This window comes from Erigeron canadensis, chromosome 4 (assembly GCF_010389155.1).
Source record: "Erigeron canadensis isolate Cc75 chromosome 4, C_canadensis_v1, whole genome shotgun sequence".
NCBI classification, from domain to species: Eukaryota; Viridiplantae; Streptophyta; class Magnoliopsida; order Asterales; family Asteraceae; genus Erigeron; species Erigeron canadensis.
Genome location: NC_057764.1, coordinates 36,095,561 through 36,110,511, shown reverse-complemented (window position 1 = coordinate 36,110,511; position 14,951 = coordinate 36,095,561). Strand labels below are relative to the sequence as shown.

General features: G+C 32.4%; 3 protein-coding genes across 5 annotated transcripts; 2 read left to right on the top strand and 1 right to left on the bottom strand.

Moving 5' to 3' along the window:
* The first annotated feature begins 562 nt into the window (after positions 1 to 562).
* On the top strand, positions 563 to 1,475 carry LOC122597499 (putative F-box protein At3g16210). The gene has a single exon (XM_043770088.1). The coding sequence runs from the start codon at positions 573 to 575 to the stop codon at positions 1,473 to 1,475; it is 903 nt and encodes a 300-aa protein (XP_043626023.1). The 5' UTR covers positions 563 to 572.
* Positions 1,476 to 5,170: 3,695 nt separating this feature from the next.
* LOC122597498 (calcium-dependent protein kinase 25-like) lies at positions 5,171 to 6,321 on the top strand. Its single transcript, XM_043770087.1, has 3 exons — positions 5,171 to 5,506; positions 5,650 to 6,025; positions 6,221 to 6,321. Exons 1-3 carry the CDS (start codon positions 5,171 to 5,173, stop codon positions 6,319 to 6,321), a joined length of 813 nt encoding a protein of 270 aa, XP_043626022.1.
* A 1,665-nt stretch (positions 6,322 to 7,986) lies between these two features.
* On the bottom strand, positions 7,987 to 11,658 carry LOC122598165 (F-box/kelch-repeat protein At3g06240-like). 3 transcript variants are annotated; one of them, XM_043770765.1, is made up of 6 exons: positions 11,487 to 11,658; positions 9,516 to 10,799; positions 8,695 to 8,885; positions 8,428 to 8,587; positions 8,193 to 8,303; positions 7,987 to 8,119 (listed from the first exon to the last, which is right to left on the bottom strand). In XM_043770765.1, exons 2-3 carry the CDS (start codon positions 10,778 to 10,780, stop codon positions 8,843 to 8,845), a joined length of 1,308 nt encoding a protein of 435 aa, XP_043626700.1. In that variant the 5' UTR covers positions 10,781 to 10,799; positions 11,487 to 11,658; the 3' UTR covers positions 7,987 to 8,119; positions 8,193 to 8,303; positions 8,428 to 8,587; positions 8,695 to 8,842. The 3 variants fall into 3 exon arrangements, with proteins under 3 accessions (XP_043626700.1, XP_043626699.1, XP_043626698.1); XM_043770764.1 differs by having other exon boundaries at positions 8,204 to 8,303; XM_043770763.1 differs by having other exon boundaries at positions 7,987 to 8,303.
* Positions 11,659 to 14,951: the final 3,293 nt, after the last annotated feature.

Below are 14,951 nucleotides of genomic sequence, written 5' to 3'. Positions count from 1 at the left end.
ATTAAATTTATATATATAATAATACATTAATACCTATACCCATATGTTTATAGTATAACACAGGTTCAAGTTTTAATAAGATTTGATATTAAACTATTGGTATATAACAAATAAAACAATCTTTTTTAACTAATTGAATATCGTTAATGCATATATAATAAAAATTCTATACTTATGTTAAATAAAATAAAATTTGTGCATCAATTTTATCAGATTAAGATCTTAATAATCATCGTCATATAAAACTATAATATTTGCGTTTCATGTATCATTTTTTACATCTATCTGCTTGTAACCGAAAAATATATAGTTTTGGTTAGTGATTTCAATTAATATATATACTCCGCGCGTATACTCGTATATATCTCTAGACTCTTTGTGTTGGAAATTTAAGATAATTAATTCGTGAGCTTTTCTTTGCTACCCTATCTTTAATTACGAAGGGCCCGGTACTCATGCTAATCTTCTCCGATAGAATTTATCGGATGTCTAGCTATTTTTATCATTTATTTATTTTTTGAACTAATTAATTAACGAACAATAATATGCATTGTAGATTACGTGCACGTACAATGCCAGATTACGTATGTGAAGATTTAATTGCTGATATATTTGAAAGACTACCAGTGAAATCGCTTATCAGATTTCGATGTCTCTCCAAGTCATGGTGTTGTCGAATATCTAGCCCTGAATTCATCCGTAGGCATAGTACTCTTCGCCCATCAGTGCAAAAAGTTATATTGGAACACGAAATTTATCAAAACAAAAAATTACATCAAATGCTCTCCATGTTAGATTCAGAAGATCCATTGCCATTGTTATTGTATGGATACACGGGCACACGACCAACATTCAAGCTCGGTGATTATTCAAGAGCCGGTTCAAGTAATGGAATCATATGTCTACTTAATCACAATTATGATGTTATTAGTTTATGGAACCCTTCAATCAGGCGCATATTCAGCATACCTCCTCACATGTCTTTATACGCACCACTTGCATCAGTATTCGGTTTTGGTTTTGACCCAATCACGAATGATTACAAGATTGTGAGGCTATCTTGCAGTCATACGGCTATAGTAGATTCATTTGTTTACACAACCAACACGGGTACTTGGTGTAAGATTGCTTTACCTACTATTCCATTTTCTTATACTTTGTCTTCACCACACGGTTGTTGTGTCAACGGAGCGTTGCACTGGCTTGCTTTTGCCAACAACTCTCTACATGATCGTTGTATCATGAGATTTGATTTGAGTACACATGTTATCAGCACAATTGCTTTGCCGTGGGAACCCAGGCGATATGCAGGATGCCTGAAAATTTTAAAAGGTTCTACTCTAGCCGTAATCACTGAATATCATCGCGTTTGGACAATGATGAAGAAAGAAGTAAACAATGATAACAATAATAATAATAATGTTGCATCATCAGCTTCTTGTTGGCGTATGGCTGCTAGTTTTAACAGTATTTAATTTGTAAGTATGAGGGAGGCTTACATATTATTTTCCAACTAACAAATGGTGATTTGTTGTTCAAGACTATCGACAGGAAGAACTTTAAAGTCTACAATATTGCTTCGAGACGGGTTGTCTACACACTGCCGCCTGAACCAACGTATGGTCCTAAAACAGTGTCCATTGATACATATGTCGACAGCCTCGCGTTGTTAGACATTGGATTTCCTTGCTAGGCATGCAGCCGACAATTACCTGTAACAAAAAGAAAGAAAAAGAACAAAACGAAGAAGCTGAAGAAGAACAATAAGACTGCGAATTACGAGTATAAACTTATGCACGCAAAGCTAGGTTTGGCTCTTTGGTGTTAGTATGTGACTTTTGAGTTTGAATCTTAAATTGTTGAATTATATATCCGGTCAATTAATGGATGGTGGTACGTACGGCTATAATAGTATCACCTAGTTTAAAGTCATAGTTGTAAAACATGATTCATATAGTTTTTATCATGTTAGATAGATAAAAGTGAAAAAAAATGCGGGCCCATGTCTATAATGATAAATATGGCAGAATAAAAACGGGCTCCCTGTCAGGGTTGCTGCAAAAAGTTTGGTCGAGTTACCAGGCGCCATAAGTAAATACTCCAATATATGTAGTACGGAATAATATTCATTTACAATTTAAAAATATATACGCTATAATAAATATGTGATTTGTTCACATTAATTTTTTGAAACTACTTAGCCCTTTCTTAATATTTTGGTATGAGTATATTACATGAAACACTTTTTTTTGAACTGCTAGCATAAAAAGTCTAAGATGAAAAATGCATTTAATTTATCATTTATAAATCATATATTTATGGCGCCATATCAAATTTTATGTACATTGATTTTAATATAATTAATATTTCATTAATGAGAAAATTGAAAATCAAAATTTCATAAAGGTGATGTTATATACCAATTCAAATAAAAATATAACTAATAAGATAGTTTTTAATAATTACAAGTAGCTATTTTTTATATAAAAAATGATGTCATCAAAATTTTATATTATTTATATTTATATAATATAATAGATAAGTAAATAATAAGTAGTACGGAATAATATTCATTTACGATTTAGAAATATATACACTATAACAGATATACTACACTAAATTTTGAAAAATATGAAAAAATTTGTTAAACTTTTTCAAACTTATAAATGTATACGAGCATGGTATCCGCACGTTGTTGCGGATACGCATCCAATGTTGTGATTACCGGAAATTGTATAAATGGGCAATCAATAAAGTACGGCCAAACAGTGCATAAATAAATGTTATTTTAACATGTTAAACAAAAATTACTATCTGTACAAATAAATGCAGAAGCTTATCAAACCAATGTTGATGCATCAGCAAGCTATTAACACTAAAACCACAAAATGATGAGGATTAAATCTGAAAATAGTTTTTGAAATTGAAATCTTGAAGATCCGAGGATAGATTTGAATTTGAAAGCATAGGGAATGGAAGTCATTTCAATTTTGGAGAGTGAGCAGGAGGCGTGTTAAATATTTACTAAGAGATGAAAGATACTAGGTAATATTTATTATTAATGTGTAAATATTTATTGGGAGATGGGAGATTCAGATTGTTGGAGAAATTAAGAGATGGAGATTAGAGACAAAAGAGGAGGAGTGAAGCAAGGGCAAAAAGGTAATATCGCATGTCCAAAATAGTGTAAACTTTCAACAAGGGGTAAGATAATTTTTAATATGGAGTATAGATAAAGAACCCACATTTAAAAGTGTGAAAAACTTTAAATTGTTTTAGTTTTTTGACACTTTTATATGCGAGGAAAAAAAGTTTACACTTATAAATGTATGTGTAAAAATATATTAATTGTTCAGATGTAAAAATATAAAAAGTCACACTGTAACACTAAATTTCTTTATGCGATGTAGAGCGTGAACATATTAGGTGTTACAAATTAACATTCACATTTTAAGTGTGTAAATATTTGACACTTATTCTCACTTGTAAGTGTGAACATTTTTATATAAGTGTGTAGAAATTACTCCGTATGATTAATGAAAATAATTCACATTTCTAAATGTGAACTTTTTCAATACAACTTAAAATATTGAAATGTGAATAAACTAATAAATTTTTTCACACTTCACTAAAAATGAAAGAAATATATGTAGACAAATGATATTTTTGTTGTAAGTGTATTATTACTATTATTATCTAATAATTGATTTAAGATATCTTATAGATTAGATTATATAATATAATTTAATTTTCATATAAATATGATTGGTGGTGAAAATCCATATTTATGGTGATAGTTAATTCGTTCAAGAAACCACCAATAGTCAAGGGTGTTTCACTAAACCTGCTATGCGGGGTCCCGGGGGAGTTTATTCCAAGGTCTCGAGTTCGAGCCTTGAGGTTCTCCTCGACGGTATTTAATTTCCAATTATGGAGGTGGTATGGTGAGAAAGGCTATTTAAGATCCGCTTAGTGCCGGATCCTTTCGTTGTGCGATTAACACACATCATACGCGTTTAAGGTAAAATTCACTTGTCAAAAAAGTTAATTCGTTCAAGAAGATTTAACTTTGTTTTATGTTTTTTTTCCTTCGCATCACTCCCGCTCCCATGCACATTAGACACCCCTGATGAGATGCTTTTTGATTTTCAATTTTGTACCCGTTGCCATTCATTTGATATTTATGGGTATTATTTATTTGAAAACTATAATTTTTGTGAAAACTAGAAAATTGGTCAAAACATAATGTGATCTGAATTTAACACAATGTAAAAAACATATTGTGTTAAGTTCAGATAACAGTATGTTTGGCCAGTTTTCTTTTCACGCGCTATCAATAACACACTGTGATTTAGAACTTAATATAATGTGTTTTGACAAGTTTTCTAATTTTCACAAAAATTTTAATTTTCAAATGAATAATTCTCTCGTAAACACAAAACTATTAGGTTAAATATATGTATCCGGCCATATATTATTCGTGACTCGTTAAGTTCGTTGTTTGACCGTTATTATAAAACCTTTAAATCTACCCCTACAAGACAAGTAACATAACGAGAGAGCATCTTTAAGCGTTATACCAGCCTTTAAAACTCTACAACAATGAGAAAAGACGATATGAGCCCTCTCATGAGAGGCACATGGAAATTTGACGGATGGGGAGTTGACAGATCGGACTATGCTTGCCAAATTGTTTCAGATTTAGGGACCATTATTGTATCTAATTATAATTTTCTTAAAGTAGCTAAGGGATGTAGTTTGTAATATTTTAAAAGCATAGGGTCTAAAAACCATAAACCACAGGTAATTTATACATGTATGAAGGAAAGCCACCGCGCGTTATATATGTTTGAATTTGGAAAGTCTTTGAAACAGCTAGCGATCTTATGCTTGTTAGGGATTCAGTTATATCGCAAAACACCGTCTTCCCCATTTCTTATTGCCTTTTGAGTTAGTTTTCTTTTTTTTGTTTTAATCGATTTAGTTATATATAGCGCATATAATACACTTTCTTCGATCCCGGCCCATATATTTCAATTCTTTCTCTCGGTCGGTCGGTCGGTCGATCAGTTAGTTATCATCATATATCGTTCTTTCTTTGAACGGTTTAATTGGGTATATACTACATTTTCTTCGATCCCCAGTTGTTATTAGTTCTTTAATCTTGATAATGGGGTCTTTTTATGAAAAATATGAATTACTGAATGAACTGGGTAGTGGGTCTATGGGGAGTGTTGATGAGTGCGTGGAAAAAGAAACGCAAATTCACTATGCGTGCAAGAAGATTGAATTGAGACTTGATCCTTGGAACGAGTTGCAGTGGATGAAAAATCTTGTTCATGATAACATAGTGGAAGTGGCTGGAAACTATCAAGATGACAAGTATGTTTATATCGTGATGGAATTGTGCCGTGGGGGAACTTTGTATGACAGAATTATCCAGAAAGGGGCGTATGATGAACCCAGTGCGGCCAAGGTTATGCATCAGATAATGAACGCTCTTCAGGTACGTAATATACATATAATCTTTAATTGATCTTTCCGGTTTGATTTAAATCTCAAGAATTAGTATGTGCATGTACAGGTATAATCAATTAATGCGAAAACTAACTAATCACATTAATTTTATTTACTGTTTTGTTTGATCAGTATTGCCATGAGACGGCCGGTGTGTGTCACGGCGATGGTAAACCGTATAATATGATGTACAATGTAGATGATGATGAAGACGCTGTCTTAAAGTTGATAGATTTCGGCTATACCGCAAAAGTGACAGATGCGTTTTCGATAATGAACGACGGTCCACGTGTTGATGTACGTGATGCCGGGGTCATATTGTACTCGTTACTCTATGGCGAGTACACTGATCGTACTCCCATCGAGCTTAAACGGCGTGTTACAGAAGGCACGTTCGATCTTTATCTTATGGAAAAGCCCATTCTAATATCTCAGGAAGCAAAGGACTTGTTGGTCAAGATGATGTCGGAAGACCCCAATAACCGACCCACTGCTTCACAAGTTCTGGGTAATTAATATCTATAGCTTTTACCAAAACTAAATATTTAAGCTTAGTTCTACTATTAATATAATAGAAATTTCAAATTTTATCATGTCACTAGCTAGCTAGCTAATTAATTACTTAACTAAACTAGATTTATGCATGCATATACGCTGGCTATATATACAGTAATACAATAATTAATTTGCTTATTGCGTGCAGACCATCCTTGGATAAAGACTCGTATTCATGATGATGACAGCAGCCCCCAAGGAGATTCATCTGAGATCACCCGCTGTGGTGAATGCTGCAGGATCTTGTAGTGTGTGATCAACTGATGATCGATCGGTGGTGTTTACGTACCCCCCTCTTATATATTCTTCTGATTCATCTAATTAATTTCCTCGATCTCTTCTTTCTTCTTATGAGTATTAGTATTCTTTGGGAAGTACTGTGTTAGCTACTTAGCTAGAACATATATAGTCGTTTTTGGAACATATTGCGGAGTGAGTAATTACATTTGTTATGATATGATATAAATTTTCACCTTAGCTACTTTACTTGAGCTATGGTTAATGGATGCCTTTCTTTTGATTTGTTGGCCCGAGCTCAAATTCATAGTTTTCCGTCTCACCGTCAATAAAAGCTTGTTCAGATTTACAGTTTTCCGCGTCAACATCAAAAGAAAATTGTTTTTAAAGACAAACGGTCATGTTAATAGTTATGAAATCTGTCACCACATATTAACGTTTTGGCTTTAGAGTACTACATTGATTTTTTTTAGTAATGAATTGCCGATAAGCAGAACACAGTCACTGTCAAACTTTGTTAAGAGCAATTGATCACTGGCTCATATTTTGAAGAACTTGAGGTCTACATACCACATCTGACCCAACCATTTGACCTGAATAACAAATTCAGCTAACATGATCGGGCGACTTCTAAAATCAGCTTAGCTTTCATCCTTTCAGTTGAGTTAATTAACTGGATGATCATAGCTACATACACAAACCCATGAACCATAATCTACAAACGTACTGGAACATGCCACAGTTGCCAAGTAATAGTGTGATTCACAGGGAAAGCACCAGAAAATATATTCATAAAATCTGAGTTCTGGATTTAATATACGTAAATGTATTCGCCTACAAAATGCACCCACGCATGAAAGCTAATAGGCCAATGGGATAAAATCTTAAACAGCCAAAAGTTTAACAATTACACCTCCAATCTCAAACCTGTTTTGTAACAAGAAAAACATCGGGCAAAACAACACCAAGACTACTGAAAGATCGGAGCTTGTGATGGATACTAATAGATGGATTTTTATTTACCACAAGTCCTAAACTTCAAAGCCGAATAAGTGGATCTTTAAAAGGGAAACCCGCCCTCCAAGTGTGTTTCTCTAGCATTATGTTTCGCAACATCTCATAAGGTACCTTCTTTCTGTCAAGTGGTGGTCATGAATTCGATTATATGGCGATGTCAAAAATCAAACTTTTGCTATATAAGTTAATAAAATGATAACTACATTTAAGGTTTAGTACCATTCAAAAAAAGATTATAAGGAAGAATCAAAATGAGAATGTAGGCAATACCATGTGAAAGTCCCAAGTTTGCAACGATTATATGATTAAATGACTAAAGTAAACTATATTAAGAATGTAAGACAAGAATGTAAACACGTTTAATTATATGTATTAATTAATTAAACAGTGAATACATGGTCGGTTTACAAAGAATAAGAAAAAAGAATACTTGTTAAGTTTTTGGACACACAAAAACTTAAATGTTCTACAATAAATGAAGGAACACACAGTGACAATTGTAGAACAAACCAACAAGAGTTGCGGCTAGGTCAAGTGGTTCTTTATATAGGCAAAGATGAGAATCACATGACAACCCAATAGATGTTGACACATGAAGGTTGTCAACCATCTATTGGAGGATGGTTCAGATCTGCAGAGTTCTTCTTTCTTCATCTTGTTTGTTTCCTAAAACGGCATGAAAGAGAAACTCCTTAGTACTAAATCGGTACAAGGTCACATGGCTTCATCTTGATCTTGCACCACGTATTCTTGGGACCATCCTTCTTATCTTCATTTTCCTGCCCATATTTGACTTACAAAATATGGTGGTTAGTCATTGAACTTATCCTTTAACTCGAAGATAATAGAGGTCGTTGAGAGCTCACTGATGAAGTACCTCGCTGAGTCTCTCAGCGAATCCATGACTCAACACCATGTCATCCAGGCGAGGCTCCACAAGACAGTAAAGTGGTATGCCATTTAGCCTCCAATTTGCCCTGTTTTACATGAGCATTGGATTGGGAAAGATAGTCACGCGTAACAAAACATGTACTCCTATATGATTTACTATGTCCATAGCGGATTAACAAAAACTACTAATTGTGACAAAAGAAGGCTTACGGTGGCCACCCAATGACGATGGGGTGTTTCATTCTTCCACCTCTTACCGCAAGGGTAGTAAAAGATGAGCACGTCTATGCGTATAGATACTGGTTTACCAAACTATCATAAATCAACATGGCCATTGATGGTGGATTTTGATATATGAATTCTCATTTTCCTATACAAAATTATGATACTCTGAGATAGGGTAACAAAACATGTATATGATTTACTACGTCCATACCAGATTAACAAAAACTACTATTGTAACAAAAGAAGGCTTACCTTCACCGGTGGCAACCCAATGACAATTGGGTGTTTGGGGTGAAGAGAAAGAGAAGGTGAGGAGAACAACGACATCGTTATTATTCTACCACAGTACCACACTCTTCACTGACTTAGACCTATGCTCAAAACCATCAATTTCTGTAATTCACTGCCTGCAATTTTCTCCTTCCCGTTCCTCACAAATAAATCTGCGAGATATTTGATACATAGTTTATAAAAATTGGCATGACTGCAAGACATTGCAAAACAAGAATGAGGATGCAAGAATTTTAATGGCTAAACATGCATCAGTATACAAACATAAAAAAGAAGATACAACAATTTGAAATATCTAACACGTACTGCTAGAAAAACCTCAACTGGTTTTAAAAAAGAGGCTTTATATATCAAATTAACAAAGTCCAAACAAGCTGGATGGTGGTTAAATTCTCATGGGAAAGAGTGACTGGAACTATAAATATCAGCAACATAAGTTTAAAGATGTACTAGCATATCTACATGTTAAGGAAGAGGTAAAAATTCATGTGTATATAATATATAAGGTGGTTTTCTGTGAGAACACATAAAAACATCATTTTGATGCACTATAAGTCCATAAAACTAATACAGTGTAAAACTACTTATCATTAAAAAACTGTTAACACATTAATCCATCAAAACTCAAAAAATCACAATTTTCAATTTTATGCATCCATCATATCTTGATGAATATATATATAGGCGACAACAAACACATCACTGTTAAGGACAGTTAAGGACAGTAATATGTCGTGTAAGTCCTAATAAAAGATATAAAAGAAGTAGATATGGTGTCTTGCCTCTTGAAGGCTTGAAGCCACTTTTTATCGTTAACCTTTGAGCCAATCCATCTTTTGAAGTCGCAGTGGAGACCATCTTTCCATCCCACACTGCGTTTAGGAGGTGCTACCCAAACGAGACTGTCAATATACCAAACATTTACGGTTCCAGGTACGTGGAGATTGTTCATATTATCATCGTTATTGTCAATGTATTTGACCTTTGCTGTATCTAGATTGTACCATGCTATTTGACCCTCTGACTTAGATACTATAAGCAGGTCATTACTCAATGTGAATCCAGCTGGGCTTAAAATACCACAACTTTGTGGAAAAATATGGGTTCTCACCCACGATTCAGCCACCCCATACTTCTCCATTTTCCAAACCTCACTCTGACCCTCTCTACCTCCGCTTGATGAAATCAAGCAAATATTTCCACCCAAAACAGCTAGCTTATTTCCATTATCATACGCTATAGAATCTGGAAGAGCTATCTCCTTGAAAGTCTCCGCACCAAGATCAAATACAACTATTGTTTGTAGCTTCCTCTCCTTACCAAGATCACCGACCCAATAAACATGACCATCAAGTCCATCTGCGCAAAGATAATTTTGATAATGAATCCTAGTAACATGTGATGGAAACCTTTGAGTGATTGAATGCCAAGAACCCTTTCGCATACTATAAACCTCAACTTGCAGCCACTTTTTACAGGAAAAAATTCCTCCATAACATGTGTATGTATTTCCTTGTTCCGAAAAGTTAAGGTTAACAACTTTGTAGTCATTGGTTTTTGGATCAAAACCAAACCGAACAAGGACATGAAAACCCTCTGAGTGAATATTAGATCCCGGTGAGAGAGTTAAAAAGGCAGAGAGAGAAGGGTTCCAAATGTGAATGGAACCTTTAACACACGGGTTTCTATAACTAGAAAAGCATACTAAGCCATTTATGGAACCGGTAATAAAGCAACATGCATGTCCAGATGGTGCGTTAGCAGGGAGTTGAATACATTTTTGAAACGGGTGCACCCTGAATAGTTTGTTGTGTAATCTGCTTAGTCTTCCAAAGATCAATGGAATTTTATAGTGGTTGTCGATTGAACGATTAAGGTGAGATTTAATAAAGAAGGGTTGAGATAAAAGAGCATTCAGGGGTTTAGATACACATCTCATTTGAGCAACCAAACGTGCCTGTAAACGGATGAATATTTTGCATAAAACATCATCAGGGAGGTTCTGCATTCTTGGCTGATCCTCTTTGGAAACACCAGGAGCTAACATTCTCCGTTTTACTCTATTTCTGGGTAGCAGAAAAGAAAATGTCATGTTTAATGTAAACATTTAACCTAATAACAAAAAAAAAAACCAACGTCATGGATTCTCAAAAACCCGATTTGTGCACTTGTCTTAAAAGACATTCACTAAGATGCATGCCTGGGTTACCTTTATTATAAACACTTTCTAAAAAAACAGACAACTTTGGTATCCAGAAACCACACAAAATAATAACATGAAGGCCAGAGATTTGGCCTTTGGGCAACACTTGAGACTTGGACAAAATTCCATGAAAATACATTTCGATTAAGTCTCAAGGTTCTCCACGCAAATATGAACTTGTTCATCCTGATTATGATATGATATGTAATCCTTTCCCATTCGATATACGTTACGCTACAATGTGTAAACACGAAACATGTTACCGATAACAAACTCTATGCTTATATGCTAAATAAACAGTAGATAGCTGATTTTTTTTGGGCAGGAAAATGCTTATAAAGTTTAATATCAAAAGCCTTAATTTGTAACTAATAAACTTGAATATACCTAAATAATACAAAAGAGACTTGCTTTGTGCCTAATAATCCGAAAAAAGACTTGATTTTTTACCTTAATTTTCTATAATAATAAAAAAAAGGATTTTGAGGCCTAAAAAGATAGAAATAATTACTGGGTATCTAAATTTAAAGCTTGAAGATGAAATTCATACCTCAAAATTCACGGCGGCTACTTCCATACCCTAAATCGATTTGATACAAAAGTCTAAACCTTGATCTTGGATCAACAATAATAATCATAATCATATATAATACACAATTAAGATAACGTAGAAGATGAAGGAGGCGGGCACAATAGAGAAACAAAGCGATTAGTCACGTGGCTATAAGGAGGCGATGGAAATGATCCTCAAGTATAAATTTGATAACGTTTGGCTCTTATGATTTTTTTTTATGAAATGTACCACTAAACAACCCGGGTTCAACCCGGACTAATCAAAATTTACTAAAAAATGCAAAAGAATGTATGTAGTTTTTCTTATTAATATATTATAATTTGATATGAAGATAGTTAATCAACTAACACATTGATACGTAAAAAATGTAAGATTTATTTATTCCAAATAAAAGATTAAGAATTTTAAATAAGCATTAAGTGAGGTTGTTTTTTTAATGGTCAAATATGACATCATAAATGAAAGAAAAAACCTTTTAAAAAATGTATGATAATAACACATCATAATCTTTCTAAAAATACTTTTAAAAAACAATTCTTCTTTATTGTATATATATAAAGATAAAGAAGGAAATGATCCATAATATGATTTTTTTTATTAAATGTATAAAAAAAAGCCTTAAATGTGTGCTTTAGCCATACAGGTTTCACCCTTAATTTAAAAATTTATCGAATGACATCTCTAATAAAAGATCATTAAATTTTAAGAACACCTATATAATTTTTATAATTTATCGATATAAGGTGTTTGAGATAAAAGATTTAGAATAAATTAAAAGAATAAAATGGTTTATGGAAAAGAGAAAAAAAAAATGAGTGATTGAGATTTGAGTAAAAAGAAGAAAATGAGTGATTGAGATTTAAGGATATTATAGATATATTGAGTTGAGATATTTAAATTAGTAAATAACGAAGAATGGTAATTTAGGTGGTTCAAAATTGTAATTTGAGATTTTAAAAAAAAGTTTCTCTATTATATTGAACGAGAGATAGTGCTCGCGCGTTATGGCGGTGGGATGGTGGGGGTGATAGATCAAGTCATAGAGTATGATAACTAAATGTCTTAATTGTACGGGCTCCGTCTTCGTATTTAAAAATTCGTCGAAAGTATATCGAATGACATCTCTAATGAAAAAGCATGAAATTTTAAGAACACCTATACAATTTTTATAATTTATTGATATACGATTTTTGAAATAAAATATTTTGAATAAATTAGAGTAATAAAATGATTTATGGATAAGAGGAAAAAAAAATGATTGGCTGAGATTTGAGAAGGGAAAGAAAAATAAATGGTTGAGATTTAATGGTATTATAGGTATATTAGATAGAGATGTTTAAATTAGTGAATAAAGAAAATAGGTAACTTAAGGGGCCGTTTGGTTCGTAAGAATCCTTTGAAATTCGTAGGAATTGGAATTCAAATTCCATTCTTTCCTTTGTTTGGTTGGCAAAATGAATGGAATTGGAGTTTGAAAAATTTCATCAAATTCCTTAAAATAAGGAATTGACAAATCCTTCACTAACATGATGGAATATACAAACTTTCCAAGGAATTAATTTTCTTTACCAAAATACCCTCTTATAAATTAAATAAAGAAACATAAAAGAGTCTTCTTTTTTTGGATGATGGTTGCAAAACTTTAAAAACCATCACCATCCAACACCATTGATGCCCCGCTGCTGTCGGTTGCCAGATTTTAATAGAATCACTATCCACCACCGTCGGTGTTCTTTTGCTGCCAGATATCAGATTTAATAACAGTCATAAAGACTAATAACCGGTGAAAGATTGGTGAAAGATTAATATGGATGAATGATGAATATGGGCGATAGATTAATGGTGTGAAATATGTATAAGGTTGTCGGCGATCAAAATGTAGGTTTGGGTTCTCGTGAATAGAGATGGGTGGTGGGTTTTGATAGATATGCTCATCTATGGGTGTATATATTATATATTATTATTGTTATTATTAATTTATCAAATGCATATTTATTATTAGTATTATTAGTATTATTAATCTTATCAAATGTATAAAAATATGTTATTATAATGAAAATGAAAGTATATTATAAAGATGTAACAAAGGTTAATTTTGTCATTTGACATAATTTATATTCGAATTCCATTAAGACAAATCCTTCGAATTCTGTCAACCAAACACAAAATAAATATAAAATCTTTCAAATTCCAATTCCTTTAAATTCCAATTCCTTAGATAGATTCTAATTTCTTCAAAAACATTTCGTGAACCAAACGCCCCCTAAGTAGTTCAATTACCTAATTGATATTTGAAAAAAAAGAACAAAATGATTTATAAGATAGTATTAGATAAAGATAATGATAAAGATAAACATAAACATAAAGATATAAGAGTAAAAATAAGTATATAAAAAAACGAGAAAATGATTCATACTGCAGATTTTATTTAAGTTTAAATACTGCCACATTAAAATAAGTTACAAATTAAACCTTTGGATTTGATAAACATACATAACCCTCTGGATTTTACATAAACCCCCCTGAATTTTACATAATTCTTCTTGTTTTACCTAAGATAGATACTGCATGTTTTACCTAATATTTCCCTTAGAAAGACACACACGCCTACAACAAATGAATAAGTTAAATGAAATTAATATACTATTCATTGCTAGAATTTATTGAGCCTGCTTTTTGAACATATAAGCCAAATGCTACAAACATAAAACTATAACAAATATACTAGTCCGTAACATCTTATTTTCAATAAACATTTATAATTTTATATTACTGATTTAATCTAACCAACTATATTGTATCAACATTTGACTATTGAATGTAAATGACAAGATAAAATCATTAAAATGTTTAAAAGTTATATCATTTTAAGCATGTAATAAGTAAATTATTAATAAATTATTAAGCATGTAATAAGTAATTTATATATAAATTATTAAGCATGTAATAAGTAAAAGTTGTCATTATCATTTTTCTATAATTATTGGGAATGTTTGAAAAGAGAAACAATTACCCCATGACTTGCCATTTATGTCAAATAGAACAAGTTCGATATTCACAATCAGGATTCAAACTATGGTGCTTGTACAAGTGCATAAAGACAAGTGAACTTTGGAGAACACTATCGAACGAAATGACATATATGGCAAACATTTTGGTTAGCATGCTTCTTTTTTTGTATTCGGCATTGATACTCATTCTGGTCCATCTTACGGCATCGGATTCATCTAAAACCTTGTCACATACCCCCTATTCCCCTAATAGTATTCGTGCTTATGTTCAACTATATGGTATAAAACGCTACTTACCCAAAATATTATTATAGTTAAATTATATTATAAGTACAAACAGTGCATAAAAAAGTAGTTCCGCTAGTTTTACTATCCCTCTATATAATTAAAAAGAGATAATTTTTTGATTAATTGACAATTATTATAGAAT

Coding starts and splice junctions, on each gene's coding strand:
- LOC122597499 (XM_043770088.1), top strand. CDS start 573: ATGCCAGATTACGTATGTGAAGATTTAATTGCTGATATATTTGAAAGA.
- LOC122597498 (XM_043770087.1), top strand. CDS start 5,171: ATGGGGTCTTTTTATGAAAAATATGAATTACTGAATGAACTGGGTAGT. Junction 5,507..5,649: donor AGATAATGAACGCTCTTCAG/GTACGTAATATA, acceptor TTGTTTGATCAG/TATTGCCATGAGACGGCCGG. Junction 6,026..6,220: donor CACTGCTTCACAAGTTCTGG/GTAATTAATATC, acceptor TATTGCGTGCAG/ACCATCCTTGGATAAAGACT.
- LOC122598165 (XM_043770763.1), bottom strand. CDS start 10,780: ATGTTAGCTCCTGGTGTTTCCAAAGAGGATCAGCCAAGAATGCAGAAC. Junction 8,886..9,515: donor TGGCTTCAAGCCTTCAAGAG/GCAAGACACCAT, acceptor AATATCTCGCAG/ATTTATTTGTGAGGAACGGG.